This window comes from Coregonus clupeaformis, chromosome 9, assembly GCF_020615455.1.
Source record: "Coregonus clupeaformis isolate EN_2021a chromosome 9, ASM2061545v1, whole genome shotgun sequence".
Taxonomy (NCBI): domain Eukaryota; kingdom Metazoa; phylum Chordata; class Actinopteri; order Salmoniformes; family Salmonidae; genus Coregonus; species Coregonus clupeaformis.
The window spans coordinates 43,607,330-43,628,675 of record NC_059200.1 but is presented as its reverse complement, the minus strand read 5'-3'; the positions used below and the strand labels follow the sequence as shown (position 1 = coordinate 43,628,675).

The window sequence follows — 21,346 nt, the reverse complement described above, 5'->3', positions numbered from 1 at the left end:
AGGGCCCACCTGGCCTGGCAAGGATTCAGCCTCCTCGCTGCCCGAATGTACTCCAGGTTACGGTGGTCTGTCCAGACGAGGAAAGGGTGTTTCGCCCCTTCGAGCCAATGCCTCCACACCGTCAGAGCTCGGACAACAGCCAGCAGCTCCCAATCACCAACGCCGTAGTTCTGCTCCGCCGAGCTGAGCTTCTTCGAAAAGAAGGCACAGGGGCGGCGCTTGGGTGGCGTGCCCGAGCGTTGGGATAAGACAGCGCCTATCCCTACCTCGGACGCATCCACCACCACTATGAAGGGTAGTGATCGATCGGGGTGAGCCAGTACCGGGGCGGAGGTGAACAGACCATGCAATCTACTGAAGGCCAAATCAGCCTCAGCAGACCAGCGGAGCTGGGACGGCCCACCCTTCAACAAGGAGGTAATGGGAGCTGCGACATTGCCAAAGCCCCGAATAAACCTCCGATAGTAGTTGGCAAAGCCAAGGAAGCGCTGCACCTCCTTCACCATGGTTGGAGTCTGCCAATTACGCACGGCTGAAATGCGATCTCTCTCCATCTCCACACCTGTGGTAGTAATGCGGTATCCGAGGAAGGAGATTGACTGCTGGAAAAAACTCACACTTCTCTGCCTTGGCATAAAGATCATTTTCCAGCAGTCGGACCAGTACCTTGCGAACCAGGGACACATGCTCTGCGCGCGTAGAGGAATACACCAGGATGTCATCAATGTAGACCACCACACCGCGACCAAGCATGTCCCGAAACACCTCGTTCACAAAGGACTGGAAAACAGATGGAGCATTCATCAAACCGTAGGGCATCACCAGGTATTCATAATGCCCCGAGGTTGTGCTGAATGCGGTTTTCCACTCATCCCCTTCCCGAATACGCACCAGGTTGTAGGCACTCCTGAGGTCTAATTTGGTGAAAGAACAGGCCCCATGCATTGACTCAATCACTGAAGGAATTATATTTTAGCAGACGCTCTAATCCAGAGCGATTTACAGTTAGTGAGTGCATACATTTTTCATACTGGCCCCCCGTGGGAATCGAACCCACAACCCTGGCGTTCCAAGCGCCATGCTCTACCAACTGAGCTACAGGAGGCTATAGGGATGAGGGGAAGAGGATAACTAAATCGTACCGTCACCTTATTCAGTGGTCGATAATCAATGCACGGGCGTAAACCGCCATCTTTCTTCTTCACAAAGAAGAAACTCGAGGAAGCAGGTGAAGTGGAGGGACGTATATACCCCTGGCACAGCGACTCGGTGACGTATGTTTCCATAGCTTCCGTTTCAGCCTGCGACAGGGAATACACATGACTCCTGGGAGGTACAGCGTCTACCCGAAGGTTTATCGCGCAATCCCCCTCCCGATTAGGTGGTAATTTAGTCACTTGCGTCTTGGAAAACGCGAGCGCCAGATCATGGTATTCGGGGGGAATGCGCACGGTGGGAGTACCGTCTGGACTTTCCACCGTGGATGCGCCAACGGAAACACCTAGACACCTACCCGGACACTCACGCGACCACCCCGTAAGAACCCTCTGCGGCCATGAAAAATTGGGGTTGTGAAGGGCTAACCACGGAATACCTAAGACTACAGGGTAAGCAGGAGACTCAATAATCAAAAAAGTGATCTGCTCAACATGCGTCTCCTGTGTAATCATGGTGACTGGTACAGTAACCTCCTTAACCAACCCGGACCCTAATGGTCGACTATCAAGTGCTGTGATGGGGAGTGGAATGGATAGGGGAACCAATGAAATGCCTTGACGGCGTGCAAGTGCCCTGTCCATTAAGTTCCCAGCTGCGCCTGAATCGACTATTGCCTTACACTGGGAGACTACCAGGTGATCGGGAAAGGAGATAGATAAGGTACAGTGCGCCGCAAAGCGCTCTGAACAAGTTTAGGTGTTCGTTACCTGGGGTGATGAGTGAGTACCCTGCCTACCGCCTCCAGACCCAAAAAAACGTTGACTGCGACCTCAGGTGGATTGTCCCTTCGTGCCACCAGAGTGGCACTGTCGCTGTCCTCCTGCGCTCTCTCGACCGGCGGCTCCCCCCAGCTCCATCTGCTCGGGGTCAGAGTCGTCCGGAGTGGGAATGGGCAGACCCCTATCAGGACGTCCTCTGGGTGCTAGCAGATTGTCCAGCTGGATGGCCATGTCCACCAGTTGGGAGAACGATAGCATGGCATCACGCAGGCTAGCTCCCGTCAGATGTCCTCCCTTACGTGGCACCGGAAATGGTTGATCAGGGCCCGCTCGTTCCACCCGGACCCCGCTGCCAGCGTCCGGAACTCCAGCGCGTAGTCCTGTGCGGTCTACGTCCCCTGCCTCAGATGGACCAGTTGTTCGCCCGCCTCTCGACCCTCAGGCGGGTGATCGAAAACGGCCCGAAAGAGGCGAGCAAAGTCCCCGTAGTCCTCCAATGCGGCACCTCCCTCGTTCAACTCTGCGTTGCCCCACTCCAGGGCTCTCCAACAAAGGCAGGAAACAAGGACAGATACCTTCTCCCGCTCCAGTGGCGCCGGCCTGATGCTGGAGAAATACAGCTCTAGTTGGAGCAGAAATCCCTTACATCGCGCTGCCGTCCCATCAAACGCTGGTGGCCGGGATACCTGGAACTCCAGGGGCTGGGGTGTAGGTGGCTGGATCCGGTTGACCAGCTTGTCTCGATAGATCGGGTCCTCTCCTCTCCAGGCGTTCTACAACCTGAAGAACCCGATCCATCGCTTCCCCCAAGCTGGCCAGCATCGAGGAATGCTCCTGGACCCTTGCCACAACTCCAGGCATGCGGTCTTCTCCTGCTGACTCCATTCAGCGGGTGAGTGATTCTGTGATGAGGTGTGAATGAAGGAGTCTATTCCGTTTACATAAATAAAACGCACCCAGCGTCAAAACGAAACTATCACAAGGGAAATATTCCACCTTGGCAATAACAAATAGAAGAGTAGCTCAACTGAGCTACTCGCTCTCACAAAGAAACAATCACTCACAAAGACAAGGGGAACAGAGGGAACACTTATACACATACTAATTAGGGGAATGAGCACCAGGTGTGTGTGTCGAGTAAAGCTTAAACTATGTAGTTAGATTGTAGTTAGGTATTGTAGGTAGTTATCGTGGGTTATTGTATGTAATTATTTTAGGTATTGTATTCGGCTGAGCCCGGTGAAGCACGAGGCTAGCTAACCCACTACCTTGACTAGCTAGCGGGTAGCTACTGGTAACTATTAGCAACTGTGGATAGTTGTTTCACGCTTGAGAGTACCTGTAATTACGCCAGCTAGCTGCCTACAATAATTACATACAATAATGCCTACCATTCAGCTGTTTTTCTAACCTCATTGTCTGAAGTGTTAACGTTAGGTAGTAAGTAGCTACAGTGCTCGAAATGTAGCTAGCTTGTTGCTACCTGGATAGCTACTGAACAAAACGACCTAGCGAACAGACGCGAACTGGCTGAATCGATTCAGTGGCTAGCTTTGCACTTGGCTAGCTAACAGTAGCAGCTAGGGGTAAGTTATAACCTACATTTGTGTTTTGTTTTTACATAATGGTAGCCAGAGTCGTTCAAGGGATTTCGGGACATGGGTGACTAGTTAACGTTAGCTTGGCTCTCTCTGTGTGTTCGTGCCGTGGGAGGACGGGTTTCATCGTTGGCAGAAAGCAATGGCTAGCTAGTATGCTAACTATTCTAGCTAACTAACTGGCTGAATAAGTTGACGACGGACTCACTCAAGCTGTCGGGACTAACCCACAACGTTAGCAACGGACACGAATGATCTGCTTGGCGTGTTGACACACTGGTGGTTTGTTGTGGCCGAGTATTGGTGCTAAGCCGTGTTGTTGGAGCCCGGCATGCTAGTTGGCTGTGGCGTCATATGACTAGGTGCGCTGGACGGTTTTCACGGAAGAATACTGTACCAAGTTAGCTAGCTGATTAAACTAAGTTAGTCTATTCCTAGAAAACATTGAACCGCTGTAGTTTACAACAATTATAGTTTCTGAGGTGGAAGTTGGGAGAGTTATATTTGAGTGTTTCAGTGAAACGTAAGTGAGGGAGGCCCCGCTCTCTCGCTTTCCCAGATGTTTAGTTCATTTCATTCTGATCTCCTTTGCATTATTGTAGCCATTTTCTGTAGCCTGTCAACTATGCCTCTGTCTATCCCTGTTCTCTCCTCTCCGCACAGGCTATAGAAACGCCTCACACCGCGTGGCTGCTGCCTCTCTAACCTGGTGGTCCCTGCACGCACGACCCACATGGAGTTCTAAGTCTCCGGCAGCCTCTGGAACTGCCGTTCTGCAGCCAACAAGGCAGAGTTCATCTCAGCCTATGCTACCCTCCAGTCCCTTGACTTCTTGGCACTGACGGAAACATGGATTAACACTGAAAACAATGCTACTCCTACTGCTCTCTCCTCGTCTGACCATGTGTTCTCGCATACCCTGAGAGCATCTGGTCAGCGGGGAGGTGGCACAGGAATCCTCATCTCTCCCAAGTGGACATTCTCTCTTTTTCCCCTGACCCATCTGTCTATCTCCTAATTTGAATACCATGCTGTCACAGTCACTAGCCCATTCAAGCTTAACATCCTTGTCATTTATCGCCCTCCAGGTTCCCTTGGAGAATTCATCAATGAGCTTGACGCCTTGATAAGTTCCTTTCCTGAGGATGGCTCACCCATCACAGTTCTGGGTGACTTCAACCTCCCTACGTCTACATTTGACTCATTTCTCTCTGCCTCCTTCTTTCCACTCCTCTCCTCTTTTGACCTCACCCTCTCACCGTCCCCCCCTACTCACAAGGCAGGCAATACGCTTGAACTCATCTTTACTAGATGCTCTTCTTATACTAATCTCACTGCAACTCCCCTCCATGTCTCCGACCACTACTTTGTATCCTTTTCTCTCTCGCTCTCCTCCAACACTACTCACTCTGCCCCTACTCAGATGGTAATGCGCCGTCGCAACCTTCGCTCTCTCTCTCCCGCTACTCTCTCCTCTTCCATCCTATCATCTCTTCCCTCTGCTCAATCCTTCTCCCTCCAATTTTCTGATTCTGCCTCCTCAACCCTCCTCTCCTCCCTTTCTGCATCCTTTGACTCTCTATGTCCCCTATCCTCCCAGCAGGCTCGGTCCTCCCCTCCTGCTCCGTGGCTTGACGACTCATTGCGAGCTCACAGAACAGGGCTCCGGGCAGCCGAGCGGAAATGGAGGAAAACTAGACTCCCTGCGGACCTGTCATCTTTTCACTCCCTCCTCTCTACATTTTCTTCATCTGTTTCTGCTGCTAAAGCCACTTTCTACCACTCTAAATTCCAAGCATCTGCCTCTAACCCTAGGAAGCTCTTTGCCACCTTCTCCTCCCTGCTGAATTCTCCTCCCCCTCCCCCCCCTCCTCCCCCTCTGTGGATGACTTCGTCAACCATTTTGAAAAGAAGGTTGACGATATCCGATCTTCGTTTGTTAAATCAAATGACACTGTTGGTCCTTCTCACACTGCCCTACCCTATGCTTTGACTTCTTTCTCCCCTCTCTCTCCAGATGAAATCTTGCGACTTGTGACAGCCGGCCGCCCAACAACCTGCCCGCTTGACCCTATCCCCTCCTCTCTTCTCCAGACCATCTCCGGTGACCTTCTCCCTTACCTCACCTCGCTCATCAACTCATCCTTGACCGCTGGCTATGTCCCTTCCGTCTTCAAGAGAGCGAGAGTTGCACCCCTTCTCAAAAAACCAACACTCGATCCCTCCGATGTCAACAACTACAGACCAGTATCCCTTCTTTCTTTTCTCTCCAAAACTCTTGAGCGTGCCGTCTTTAGCCAACTCTCTTTCTATCTCTCTCAGAATGACCTTCTTTATCCAAACCAGTCAGGTTTCAAGACTGGTCATTCAACTGAGACTGCTCTTCTCTGTGTCATGGAGGCTCTCAGCACTGCTAAAGCTAACTCTCTCTCCTCTGCTCTTGTCCTTCTAGACCTGTCTGCTGCCTTTGATACTGTGAACCATCAGATCCTCCTCTCCACCCTCTCCAAGTTGGGCATCTCCGGCGCGGCTCACTCTTGGATTGCGTCCTACCTGACCGGTCGCTCCTACCAAGTGGCGTGGCGAGAATCTGTCTCCGCACCACGTGCTCTCACCACTGGTGTCCCCCAGGGCTCAGTTCTAGGCCCTCTCCTATTCTCGCTATACACCAAGTCACTTGGCTCTGTCATATCCTCACATGGCCTCTCCTATCATTGCTACACAGACGACACACAACTAATCTTCTCCTTTCCCCCTTCTGATAACCAGGTAGCGAATCGCATCTCTGCATGTCTGGCAGACATATCAGTGTGGATGACGGATCACCACCTCAAGCTGAACCTCGGCAAGATGGAGCAGCTCTTCCTCCCGGGGAAGGACTGCCCGTTCCATTATCTCGCCATCACGGTTGACAACTCCGTTTTGTCCTCCTCCCAGAGTGCGAAGAGCCTTGGCGTGACCCTGGACAACGCCCTGTCGTTCTCCGCTAACATCAAGGCGGTGACCCGATCCTGTAGGTTAATGCTCTACAACATTCGGAGAGTACGACCCTGCCTTACACAGGAAGCGGCACAGGTCCTAATCCAGGCACTTGTCATCTCCCGTCTGGATTACTGCAACTCGATGTTGGCTGGGCTCCCTGCCTGTGCCATTAAACCCCTACAACTCATCCAGAATGCCGCAGCCCGTCTGGTGTTCAACCTTCCCAAGTTCTCTCACATCACCCCACTCCTCCGCACAATCCACTGGCTTCCAGTTGAAGCTCGCATCTGCTACAAGACCATGGTGCTTGCCTACGGAGCTGTGAGGGGAACGGCACCTCCGTACCTTCAGGCTCTGATCAGTCCCTACACCCAAACGAGGGCATTGCGTTCATCCACCTCTGGCCTGCTGGCCCCCCTACCTCTGTGGAAGCACAGTTCCCGCTCAGCCCAGTCAAAACTGTTCGCTGCTCTGGCACCCCAATGGTGGAACAAGCTCCCTCACGACGCCAGGACAGCGGAGTCACTCACCACCTTCCGGAGACACTTGAAACCCCACCTCTTTAAGGAATACCCGGGATAGGATAAAGTAATCCTTCTACCCCCCCTTACCCCACCCCAAAGAAATAAAAAAATTACATATTGTAAAGTGGTTATCCCATTGGCTATAAGGTGAATGCACCAATTTGTAAGTCGCTCTGGATAAGAGCTTCTGCTAAATGACGTAAATGTAAATGTAAATGTAATTGACAAGACAAGACATGACAAGTGGAGTGATGAGAATGGGATCGGCAGTAGCTAGTAAGCCGGTGACGACGAACGCCGAAACCTGCCCGAACAAGTTGGGGAGGCAGCCTCTGTGGAAGTCGTGACACAACTGACTACTAACAGTGTGTCACAGGTATTTCAGAAGGTCTGAATCACAAATCCCTTCCTGTTTCACCCTTTCCCCTGACGGTTGAAATGCCCACAATGATTTGCATCGTTCAATTATAGGCTCCATATATAATTGGGAGTGAGTGGGAGATGGGTCGAGTTCTGTGGATAGATTGTACATGTACATAAAGATAACTTGTTTTTTGATGCAGAGGAGAATATATATATACAGTGGGGAAAAAAAGTATTTAGTCAGCCACCAATTGTGCAAATTCTCCCACTTAAAAAGATGAGAGAGGCCTGTAATTTTCATCATAGGTACACGTCAACTATGAAAGACAAAATGAGAAAAAAAAATCCTGAAAATCACATTATAGGATTTTTAATGAATTTATTTGCAAATTATGGTGGAAAATAAGTATTTGGTCAATAACAAAAGTTTTGTCAATACTTTGTTATATACCCTTTGTTGGCAATGACACAGGTCAAACGTTTTCTGTAAGTCTTCACAAGGTTTTCACACACTGTTGCTGGTATTTTGGCCCATTCCTCCATGCAGATCTCCTCTAGAGCAGTGATGTTTTGGGGCTGTCGCTGGGCAACACGGACTTTCAACTCCCTCCAAAGATTTTCTATGGGGTTGAGATCTGGAGACTGGCTAGGTCACTCCAAGACCTTGAAATGCTTCTTACGAAGCCACTCCTTCGTTGCCGGGCGGTGTGTTTGGGATCATTGTCATGCTGAAAGACCCAGCCACGTTTCATCTTCAATGCCCTTGCTGATGGAAGGAGGTTTTCACTCAAAATCTCACGATACATGGCCCCATTCATTCTTTCCTTTACACGGATCAGTCGTCCTGGTCCCTTTGCAAAAAAACAGCCCCAAAGCATGATGTTTCCACCCCCATGCTTCACAGTAGGTATGGTGTTCTTTGGATGCAACTCAGCATTCTTTGTCCTCCAAACACGACGAGTTGAGTTTTTACCAAAAAAGTTATATTTTGGTTTCATCTGACCATATGACATTCTCCCAATCCTCTTCTGGATCATCCAAATGCACTCTAGCAAACTTCAGACGGGCCTGGACATGTACTGGCTTAAGCAGGGGGACACGTCTTGCACTGCAGGATTTGAGTCCCTGGCAGCGTAGTGTGTTACTGATGGTAGGCTTTGTTACTTTGGTCCCAGCTCTCTGCAGGTCATTCACTAGGTCCCCCCCGTGTGGTTCTGGGATTTTTGCTCACCGTTCTTGTGATCAATTTGACCCCACGGGGTGAGATCTTGCGTGGAGCCCCAGATCGAGGGAGATTATCAGTGGTCTTGTATGTCTTCCATTTCCTAATAATTGCTCCCACAGTTGATTTCTTCAAACCAAGCTGCTTACCTATTGCAGATTCAGTCTTCCCAGCCTGGTGCAGGTCTACAATTTTGTTTCTGGTGTCCTTTGACAGCTCTTTGGTCTTGGCCATAGTGGAGTTTGGAGTGTGACTGTTTGAGGTTGTGGACAGGTGTCTTTTATACTGATAACAAGTTCAAACAAGTGCCATTAATACAGGTAACGAGTGGAGGACAGAGGAGCCTCTTAAAGAAGAAGTTACAGGTCTGTGAGAGCCAGAAATCTTGCTTGTTTGTAGGTGACCAAATACTTATTTTCCACCATAATTTGCAAATAAATTCATTAAAAATCCTACAATGTGATTTTCTGGGATTTTTTTTCTCAATTTGTCTGTCATAGTTGACGTGTACCTATGATGAAAATTACAGGCCTCTCTCATCTTTTTAAGTGGGAGAACTTGCACAATTGGTTTCTGACTAAATACTTTTTTTCCCCACTGTATAAGCTGATTCAAAATCCATAAAGTCTTCTTGCCTCAGGCCAAAACTTGTAACAGTTATATTACCTTCCTTGTGTTGATGTGTAATTTCAGGCATTTTGCAGAAAATATGACCTAGAATGTTCTGAGGCACAGCAAATAGAGTAAACAGATCTGTTGTAAGCAATCAGTAACAGATCTATTGTAACCAATCAGTTTAGAGAAACATAGAACTGTCTTTATCCTCAAGCTCACAGTAAGTATAATACCAAAAGACAGAGCATAGAAGATTTATATAACATATATTAAGTGTGGACTTAAAAAATAAATGTGTTTCTGAACAGAAAAATATCAACAGCATAAAGTAATGCATTTAAAAAGGTGGCATTAATAAAGTGATTGTCTTTAGATAAATACCTGCAGCCAATTATGATACTTTATTATATATCTGTAATACGTCAGACAGGGCATGCATACCTTCACATGTTGGCTTCTTTATAAATATTCCATAGGCATATGGGGGAACATGCCTAATTCACGAAGGCATCATTAATTCATGCAGCAGAAAAATTGACCTGGCAAAGGCTGTTGTTTACTAATGCTCAACATGTGGGTGGAACAGGAGTCAAAGGGATGGGACAAACACAGCTGATGATCAGAGCAAACATGTCATAAGCATTCACAAATATTATAGACAGCTTAAAAGCTACTAAGATTTCATGAAGCTTCATATAAACGTGTGTATGCAAGAAGCAGCAGAGCATGTTCATCATTGTGCTTGTTATCTGGTTGTAATGTGAATGAATACTTTACAGCCCAGTCATAGCTGTACTGTATGGCAGGAGCAAGTCAATTTGATACACTGATTACTTCAGTTAAAATGTATTGGTTAATATACAGATTGCCAACCCTGACAATCATAGGAACATGTAGAACAGGTAGAATTACTTCTACATTATATTGAGTTACTGACAAATGTTCTTATGTACTGTATTCACAGTGCTAGAGGTAGGCAGATTTAGACATGCATTTTAGAGAGACTTACACTTGCATCCCCCCATACTGCAGCCTGCAGACAGCAGGAAGTGTTAGGAAATCCAATTAAATGATGAAATGTGAGTGTGAGTAAAAGAGTATGATGCCATGTAATTGCAGCTTAACATAAGCAATTTGACATTGTCCCGGTTTCAAGATGTTAATGAGGTTTGTGTTTCTCTCTGAAAGACAATGCAGTGGAGTGCAGCATTTTCTCAGCCTCCAGAGGCAAATTAGCCACATCTCATAAGTAGGGAAGAGTAGCTAGATCACTCCAGATCGACTTCAGTATTCAACGTTTGGCCAGGTACTCAGGACATCAAGAGATTCCTTCAATACCGTCCACTGGGGGGCAACGTGAGTTCCTATTACCTCTGCTCTCCGGCTCCGAGGATTGCGGGTTCAATCCCAGTGTTTACCTATGCCAAACCTTAACCCTTACATTAAATCAAATCAACTTTTTGTTCTAATCAAATCAAATTGTATTGGTCACATACACTTGTTTAGCAGATGTTATTGCGGGTGTAGCGAAATGCTTGCAATATGTAACTTTTGGGGCGAGCAGACCAAATTCACATAGAAATGTGAGTTATAGATCTGTAATTCTCATTGAAAGCAAGTCTAAGAAGCTGTAGATATGTTCTATGTGCGCTATTTCTATGCTTCCCGTTCTTAAGTTTCGTTTTTGTGTCTTTTACTTTCAGTTTCAAACAGCGGAAAATACAATATTTCTGGTAAATGAAAAGTTATTTCACAGTGGTTTAGATGGTACAATGATTCGGTACAAGGATTCTCTACACTATACATTGCTTGTTTTGTCAGATAAACTGAAATTGGGAGAACTATTAGAATTTTAGCAACCAGGAAATGGCGGAGTGATTTCTGCATATTGCACCTTTAACCAGTCAAAATTAATGCCTAAACCTAACCATTTCGTTTTTACTGTTTTAACCCTATCCTAAACCTTAACCCTTATCTTAACCAGTCAGAATTCATGCCCAAACTTAACGTCCAAATTTGATAAATGTTTAATACTGAAATTAGACTGTGAGATATTGTTGGGAACAGAGGTCCCAGCCACGATGCAATAAAGAATGTATATTTCATATGAATGGATGCCAAGTGTGACAGGCAGATAATGAATGCAGAGATTTGCACAAATTACTGACCCTAACATATTTGTTCTTGTTTTCTGAAGCTGTATGTTGTCTATCCTGCTGGGCACAGACTTCAGTTAAAAGTCTGGTTTTGATTTACATTTGGTTGAGTTGTCAACTAACGTGAATTCAACGTGAAATCAACAAAAAAATGTCACCGTGTCATTGGATTTAGGTTTAAAGTTGGGTGAAAAAAATATGAAATGACGTTATGTTGATTACTTTTTGCAAATCCAATTAGTTTTCCACGTTGATTGAACATCTTCGTAGCTCAGCTGGTAGAGCACAGCACTTGTAACGCCAAGGTAGTGGGTTCGATCCCCGGGACCAACCATACACAAAAAAAATGTATGCACGCATGACTGTAAGTCGCTTTGGATAAAAGCGTCTGCTAAATGGCATGTTATTATTATATTGACATTTCTGGGTTTGAAATGAAGTGGAAACAACGTTGATTCAACCAGTTTTTGCACAGTGGGGTGGCACATTACTTTCTACTGTAACATCAGCACTGTCTTTCTAGATTACACACATTTTCTTATATTTTATGCACTACCTTATTATGTTTTCTATGGCACAAAATAGTGTTCTGTTTAGTAAACAACGTGCTAATTTGCATTGCATGAGCTAGGCCTGCTGTTACTCGCACACATTGGTCATTAAACACATGGAGCCAAAACAACCATCTATCATGGAAACAGGACTAGTAATTACAACAGCCAGTGTTCTCGTCTGCACTCCTTCTTACTGCAGGATAGCCGACTCAAGTTTACTCGTCAAGAGGGGAAAGAGCGCGGTGGGTACGTGCGCTGTCCATGGTGCTGAATCGCATAAACACAAAGAGCCAGGTGGAAAAGGCAAAAACATGAAGTGTGTTTTACCGACATTCAAAGAAAAAACATGTTTTGTCGTCTCCGTGGCAAACATTCCACGAAGAAACGACTTATAGGCTTCTATTAAATGGTTTGCTTTTTACAGCAACACGTATAATAGTTATATAATATAGGCTTGTTGAGACAGTACAGTCAGGGAGGTGCGGTAACTTGAGAGTTCACACTACCGCTGGGAGGCGTCTCTCTCTCTCTTAATTTAGAGTAGCCTGATAGAGAGATCTCATTCTCAACCACTTATTACAATAGGCTATCATATAAATTCGTTTTCTATGTCATGTTACAATCAATTAAACGGGTCGAGATAAATCAAGAGCACTGCCAACACCTATCAGTAAATATTTTTGCTGTCCATCACATAACGGTCCTGATATGCGTATTACCCACTGGGCACAGACATCATTTCAACGTCTAGTTGTGATTTGCATTTGGTTGAGTTGTCAACCTTGCCATTGGATTTAGATTAAAATGTGGGTTAAAAAAAAGAGACGAAATTCCCTTAAATTGATGACTTTTGCAAATCCAATCAGTTTTCCACGTTGATTCAACGTCATCACATTGTTTTTTTGTATTATTATATTTTTTTAATGACGTGGAACCAAAGTTGATACAACCAGTTTTTGTCAAGTGGATATCGTTTGTTGCGATCATCGGTTCGGCTTGTATGTGGTTGTTGTCCCATGATATGGGTTGTGATCAAAGAGTACAGAGAAGTTCAGGAACACCAGCATACTTGGCCCAGCGTCATCCTGGTTTGGCCGGTGTAGGCCGTCATTGTAAATAAGAATTTGTTCTTAACTGACTTGCCTAGTTAAATAAAGGTAAAATAAAATAAAATAAATACAAATATTTGCTGCGTTTACACAGGCAGCCCAATTCTGATATTTGTTTCACTAATTGGTATTTTAACCAATCAGAGCAGCTCTGAAATAGATCCGATGTCAAAAGATCTGATGTGATTGGTCAAAAGACCAATTAGTGGAAGAAAATATCAGAATTGGGCTGACTGTGTAAATGAGTCTATGATCTCAGTTGCCTCGTCACTCAGAAAGTGACCCTGTTAAGACGGCCGCGCGCCTGCATCTCCCCACTACCCTGTCTTGTTCTAAGCTACTAGAGAGGTGCAGGTCTTTGGATCCCCACCCTCACTAGCCAACCGACAGTACGCTATTCATCTAGGATAACTCTGCGTTGGAAACCACACGAAGGACGGTTGGATATATGACTTTTCGTAACCGTGGACTGCTGCTGGTTTTAATTCTGAAGCCTATTGCTGCCACCCGTGCGTTTATGTCGTCCGTTTGGAGACGTTCCTTTGGGTTGCCTGTGTTCGGATGTAAATCGGAGGTTTTGTTCCCCGCGCACCTCTCAAATGATTGTGCGTGGCATGAAGAGGAGACCGCGTTCTCCATCTCGCTTCTATGTTAAAACCTTGGGCTAAAGTTTTCATGGACGGTGCCCTGGATTTTCAACTGCTATCCCTCTGAACGGGGTATTTGCTTTTCAAGCAGAGGATAAGTATTTTACCACGCACACAAGGGGTGCCTTCTTTTGGATTCTATCTCCAAAATGAAGTCCGTTTTTATCCGAGGTACGTATGAGATACGTTTACATCAGATCCAAATGTGTTTGTTTGCTTGTTTGTTAGTCTTTTACTGGTTAAGCATACTTTGATTCCGTTTGCAGAGGATTTTATGTTGATTTGCAGAAAAATATTATATAAATATTAGTGCTTGCTATTGTAAGTCTGAACGCAACGAATTGATGTATAGCCTAGGCCTACTTAATGTGTACTTTACTTGTTTAATGTATTTTAAATTAGAAACGATAGCCTGTAACATGCCAATGTAGGCTAATAGAGATATAATAAGCAAAGTATTTATCCACGTTCATCTTTTTAAATAGGCCTATATTCTCTTGTAGCCTAATGTTGCATGATAGTTGGAACATATAAAACATGCATGGTAAACATGTAATGTTGTTTTATAGTAATCAATGTGTAAACACGTGACATCCCAAGGGCTCCATTTCTCAGAAAATAAAAGGGGGGGGGGGGTTCTGTTTGCACTAGGCTCTCTCTATCTCTCTATTTCTTTCTTTCTTTCTTTCTTTCTTTCTTTCTTTCTTTCTTTCTTTCTTTCTTTCTTTCTTTCTTTCTTTCTTTCTTTCTTTCTTTCTTTCTTTCTTTCTTTCTTTCTTTCTTTCTTTCTTTCTTTCTTTCTTTCTTTCTTTCTTTCTTTCTTTCTTTCTTTCTTTCTTTCTTTCTTTCTTTCTTTCTTTCTTTCTTTCTTTCTTTCTTTATAGCGCCTTTGAGACTATTGTGCACCATGAGCAATCACCCGTGTCATCCTAAGTGTTGGTGAAGACCACCAGAGCTCATGAAAACGATTTATCAGTGTTCACTGCTCATTTTGTATGTTGTATCTAGTCATGCAGTGGGGAGTTGGAGAATGGGGAGTTGGGGATTGGGCGGGGTGTTTACCTTACCTGATAGCAATGAAATAATCTGGTTGCTTGTTTTGTATGAGTGAGTGCATGCCTACTTTTGTCTTTGTACTTTTTCTGTCTGTGCATGTGGGCTGCCACTGCACGCCTCTTAAATGTTAATTCCTGGAGAGCCCAGGTCACTATACATAAAGTGTGATTCACCACCAGACCCAGGGAGGGAGGCTGCCAGGCTGGATCCCTGTCTATCACACCAGCTGGGGGGTAGAGAAGAACATCCCTGAATAATGAATAATAATCCCAACCAAATGCCCAGTGTGATGAAAATACATCAAACGATCCGTAGCTCAAAGGAAGCAGAGAAAGAACAGAGAGGTAGGGAGAGAGCATAGGTTGGAAGTGTCAAAGTGTGTGCTAGAAATCTAGACAGCAAGAAACAAGGGTGTGAAGTGTATGTGAGTAAAAGAGAGAGAGAATATGCGAGATCTTGCAAACAGGGTGTTGGATTAGACTCATTAGAGGCATGGAGAATACTTGAGAGCAGATGGTGAAAACCATCAATTCAAATGTTATTTGTCACATGCTTCATAAACAACAGGTGTAGACTAACAGTGAAATGCTTACTTATGAGCCCTTCCCAACAATGCAGAGAGAAAAATATCGAAAAAATTATAACACAAAGAATAAATACACAATGAGTAACGATAACTTGTCTATATACACAGGGTACCAGTACCGAGTTGATGTGCAGGGGTATGAGGTAATTGAGGTAGATATATACATATAGATAGGGGTAAAGTGACTAGGCAACAGGATAAATAATCAACAGTAGCAGCAGCGTATGTGATGAGTCAAACGAGTTAGTGCAAAGAAGGTCAATGCAGATAGTCCGGGTAGCTATTTGGTTAACTATTTAGTAGTCTTATGGCTTGGGGTTAGAAGCTGTTCAGGGTCCTGTTGGTTCCAGACTTGGTACATCAGTACTGCATGCCGTGTGCAGAGAGAGAACAGTCTGTGACTTTGCTGGCTGGAGTCTTTGACAATTTTTAGGGCCTTTCTCTGACACTGTCTAGTATAGAGGTCCTGGGTGGTAGGGAGCTAGACCCCAGTGATGTACTGGGCAGTATGCACTACCCTCTGTAGCACCTTGCGGTCTTTCCAGCCTCCTGAGGGGGACGAGGTGTTGTCGTGCCTGTTGGTGTGTGTGGAAGTAAGAGCAAAGCGTATTAATAGGAGACAGAGAGGATGGAGGAGGAATGGATAGCTGGTTATCAAGAGGTCGTTGTAAATGTGTGTGTAGACCTTGTGTTTGTGGTGTGATGTACTATGACATGAATAGCTATTGTCTCTGTTCCCTATAGTGTGCACATTACACAATTATCTGTAGGAAGAGAGTAATAATCTGGAATCCACTGGCAATTGTTTATAAATCATATAAGTGGTGTACTGTGTATTTTTCATTCTTACTTACTGGAAGAAAGACTTTGAGAACAGCCTGCACTGTAAATATAGAATGTTTTTGCTAATGAGAACAAGGCATGAATCCTTTGCTATCCAATAAAATAATCGTAATTCCTCTGTTACGGCTCTGCTGTGTTTGGTCAGCTTTAAAGATCAGACAAATGCTCGTACGATATGGTATGTTGAGTGGAAACAGGAATCCAGTAAGTGTAAAGGTCAATCCATCCCCAAACCCATCTCCTTAGAAAGATTGAGCCTGTAGTCATAACACTCAGCAGTGCATGATGTCCCTCTAGGAGAAACAACTACTGAGACGTTCACAGCTTCATACAGTGCTTCCTGTACATCAACCACTCTCCCTCTACAGCTCAGCACACATAAATCAACGTCCCAATTGTCTGGTGCGGCCAGCCTCCTTTATTGAAATCCATTAGGCAATGCCTTTGGCCTCAGATTAGCTGTAATTGCAGAAGGGTTAAATCCATTCCCGTGTGTGAGCATGCTGTGGGTGGGCCCTTCCATTAGCTCGCTGGAGACTTTATGGTTCAATCAGTCGTGGAAATGGAAAGGCGGTATCTACCATTAAAGGGGCTGGGAGGGTGGAGGGTATGTTGGTAGTTTATTGGTGGAAGGCATGTTCTGCTCATTATTCTGTGTGTTGCAACAGGAATGGAGAAATGGTTTGGTTGATTGAAAATTGAGCTAGATGGAAGCAGCCATTTTAGAGGGGAATAGTATGTGGCAAATGTACATCATCAACTAGATATCACACACACCTGCATGGTTAAACCTGTGTTTTTTCTTTATTTGCTTGAGTATTGTAGCGTGAAGTTACAGACCATTGACTGTGCTGTGAATGGTTTCCTCATACACTGTGTTGCTCAATGGAGATCGAATTAAACCGATGAGATTTACTGTGCTTAATCTGTAACTTCCTTTTCATTTAGAACTAATTTTGGTTCATTGTCCATCCATGTTATTATAGGCAGAGCCCTGTGATGCAATGAGGTGTTTTGTGATGGCAAATGGGTCTGTGAGAGTTTGATGATTATTATGACATTGATGACATAGGAGCATGTGCCAGTAAGCCAATAATCAATGTTCCAATAAATAAGTAATGCAGCATTGACACTAGCCTTTAAACTTGTAAGCACTATCTATCCTTGCTTATAGCAGGCCCTGATACCCCAGGCTTGAGCTTCCTGACTAGGTAAAGGGAAAGAGGGAGCATCTTAACAAATGTATTAATGCCAATTAAAGTGTCAGAAACATTTGGCATAAAACAATGCAATACTTTTCCAGACAAGAGAACTTGTAATGTCAGCTGAGAATATTTTATGTTCATAATTATTCTGTGGAAAGGCACAGACTCAAAGGTTGCACAGCTACTAGCTACTTTGTTATTCTGACACTGATGGGGTTTTGAGAAGAGCTTGAAGGTGATGGTTCATACCTCTCCTCTGCATCGTAAAGGCATCCCCTGAAACATCCCAACTACAGTACGTGTCATACATTATTCATGCAAGATTAAGAACACTCAGTTTCGTCTAACAGCATCCAAATGTATATTCTCCCCCAAAACACCTCCCACATATTTCCAATGGTTGTAGTGCCAATGACAACTACTCTCAGGATTTTCGCTCAACAGTCCACATTACGATGATGGTGCGATTGATGCAAAAAAGTGCAATTCTTGTTCAGTAATTACAAGCAGTACTGTAGGCCTAGACTGCAAACATTCAAAAAAATTAGGATTCTGAAGGCATGATTTGGTAAAAAGTTCCATAGAATTAATCGATAGAGACAATGCAGAGTTTCAGCAACATTTCAGTGTTTTTTCTCAGTGTGGAAGGTTTGAAAATGGGTCATCTGTCTTCCATGCAGATGAAGCCTTTAGGTTTCATAATACCCTCAGCAAGTCAAACCTGTAGTTAAAGCAATCATCAGCTTTTTTGAATAAAGCCAATAATTATTGAGTAGGTGTGAAAATGACGAGCTGCAAAAAAAAATGCTACATGAGGGTTGTTGTTGCCTTAACAATTTTTTGATGAATAAAAAAAATATATAAAAATAATAGAAAAGTAATTATAAAAGCAATAAGAAACTGGAGCCTGTATGTTATTGTGATGTATTGTCATGGCTGTGCAAGTTGGCAGTATTCAGCCAGCAATCATAATAATCAATAAAAAACATTTGCATGCCTTATTGTTGTATTGGCAGATTGTACTAATCCATCATACATCATGGGTGCATTGGCATATTTTCCTTCCTACCTCCATGTGAACAGATGGAGCCCATGCTGTTGGTACGTGGACAACGTGTGTATAAACTAAGGACACGGCCATAAGACTGGAGCCAGAACACTTGTGTTTAGATATTATGATGTACAAAGAAAGTGCTCCTACAACTTTCAGAGATAAAACATGATTTAAAGGAGCATAGGGGGTTTAATGTGTGTGTGTTACTGTACCTGTAGATTTGCATTGTGCTGCATGGACGCATGAAAGAAGATGGCGTCGCACTCAGTCTCAGTCTCTCCCGAGAATACTTGATGGCCTAACTGGCTAAACGCCATAAAGCAGGAAGGCCACAGGAATGGTCAATTTCTACGCCATGATGATGTGTTAGCACCCCAATGAGCTATCCAATATTTTCATGCTTGAGTACTCTATCAATGAACTATGTTTGGTATGGACAACTGCTGTTAACGCTAGTATGAGGAAACTATAGAATGTCTAGTGGAAGAAGAAAATGTTAGTAATCTTTAGCTTTTATCTCCATTAATATAATAACTTAGACAGAATCAGGGTTCCTATTCCAACCACATTCATTTTCCAGCCCATGCAGAAGGATCCCTATACCAGACAGCTCTGACAATGCATGTTATAAATAATGCCAGAGCATTTGTTTTTCACTTTAATGAATTCCTCCCTAAAAATACTGCACAAACATCGCCTGAGAGAGAGTGGGACATCTCAGGCCTCTCTGGGAGACAGGGAAATTTGGTCGGCTAGAGAACAGAGGATGCTCAAAAGCTCCCTCTCAAAGGAAAATTCTGAAGAAAAAAAGTAATATGTAACCTGTTTCAAGAAACAAGGCGTATGTCACACGTCACTACTTCACAGGAGTTTGAAGTATATATATATATATATATATATTAATCAAAAGTTTTTTTGGCACAAATGGAACATGTGGAACATGTGAACTTTCATGTGCCTTAATTACAAACTTGTATGCCATCTGTAAACACTAATAAAATTGCTAAAAAATGAGCCTAGTTGGTTTAGCCACGGAAAAATACAGGAACCATCCCGCTATCTGTGATTGGCTGAGATAATGGATGTGTTGTCATGCCGATAGATGAGTTCAAATTGGTCTGCCATATAGCATGCTTATGTCTATAACATGAGCTGCTAAATATGTGTGGATAATCCTGTCTACCGCTGCTTTTTAAAATATCATTAAGAACTGAATACATTTTGCTACTGCTCTCAAAATTGCTGCCCTGAAGTTACTGCTCTCAAAATTGCTGCCCTGAAGTTAATAGCGATATCGACAAAGCTCAGTGTGAAATTGTTGTCATGGACTACTTTCTGGAGGATGATCGTGCCATGCTGACTCTCTCTGACTCTGAAAATGAATCAGACAATGAGGAAATCCCTGATTTAGGTAAAAACATTTTCATTGAACCAGACGTTGTAGATTCTTCTGATGACAATGGTGGGGAAGAAATGGTGTCATTGTCACGGAAGAAGTTGACAGAGTTTTGAAATCAGTGTAATGCCAGGTGGAGGCATAGAGATGACTGCCAAATGCGGAGAGAATCCAAAAAGAGAACACAGAAAGAAGGCTGTTGTATAAAACATCTCTCTGGATTACATCAAACTAAGGGCAACCATGGCATCCATGACAGAGGGAGAAGTGTTCATCCATGTATACGGGTAAGAGTCTAGCTACATTTTCAGATATAATAATTTTCTAATTTTGTCAGAAAGTCGTGTTCATTGCAAGTTAAAGCGTACTGTTAGCCATCTAGCTAAAGTTAGCTGGCTGGCTCGCTAGCTGACGTTACATGTATGATCTGTGTAGGAGCTCAAGAAAGAGGCCTGAGTTCCCGAGTTGGATGACCGTTCAAATAAATTTTTCCCAGTCTGATTTTTTTTTGGAGTTGGGATTATGGTTCATTGTTTAGCTAGCTAGCTAGCTAGCTACATGTCTAAAGAAAATAATCCACTATTCAAGTAACCATTTCACTGTACCATTTACACCTTCTGTATCCTGTGCATGTGACAAATAAACATAGATTTTATTTGATATAGTGTGTGTTTACCAGAGACAGTAATGTGAAGAACAACATGACCTGCACCAAAATCAGATTAGGATATAGGCCAAGGACTAGATAACGTTTATTTTTACTACGAGTTTTTGCTACTACTTTCACCACTTTTAGTCTTGAAATCATTGGTTGTTTACTACACTGTGAATCCTTAAAGAGATGGGTGGGGCTAAGGCTTAAGAGGGTGTGAAAGATGATGAATAGGTGTAGACAAAGAAGAGCTATCCAGTAGGTTTACCAAAACATTCATGGTACATTTTCTCAAAAGTTTATCAACTTTCAAAGCAGAATTACTTTCTCATTGTTCCTCAACTGCAGTATATGATATACCATTTTCTAGCTTGGAGTCTCTACTTTTATCCAATGTAAAATACCCCATTTCACATTTTGCTACATAGGACCGAATCCAGGTGGTGGGTCACATATAATATTGATGCCCCTCTCTTTATCTAGCCCACACTTTTAGCCTGCCCTTAACAAGAGCTGCAACTTACCATGATGGTTTAGAGGAAAGATTGGAAACATCTCAAGTTTTCAGCACCTCATATTAGGCTTGGGCGATATACCATTTATACAGTATACCGGGGTATTTCAAAATACCGATGGTATGATTTTCAATACCATTTAAACCAGGGTGCTATTTTTTTTTTTATAGCGCCCCTTGTGGGCACTTACGGTAATAACGTATACTGTATGGTACAGAAACTGTATGACGTGTGAAAATCTGGATACCGCCCAACCCTACCCCATACAGTGGGGAAAAAAAGTATTTAGTCAGCCACCAATTGTGCAAGTTCTCCCACTTAAAAAGATGAGA

At 44.0% G+C, this 21,346-nt stretch overlaps 1 protein-coding gene and 1 non-coding gene across 2 annotated transcripts in view; one reads left to right on the top strand and one right to left on the bottom strand.

Moving 5' to 3' along the window:
* Positions 1 to 1,032: 1,032 nt before the first annotated feature.
* On the bottom strand, positions 1,033 to 1,106 carry trnap-ugg. Its single transcript has one exon. It is a non-coding gene; the product is annotated as a tRNA-Pro (tRNA).
* A 12,290-nt stretch (positions 1,107 to 13,396) lies between these two features.
* LOC121573824 (reticulon-4 receptor-like) overlaps positions 13,397 to 21,346 on the top strand; it is a 50,305-nt gene continuing 42,355 nt past the window's right edge. The window contains exon 1 of the mRNA XM_041886139.1: positions 13,397 to 13,878. Within this exon, the coding sequence (XP_041742073.1) occupies positions 13,857 to 13,878 (22 nt within the window). The 5' untranslated portion in view covers positions 13,397 to 13,856. The remainder of the gene's footprint in view (positions 13,879 to 21,346) is intronic.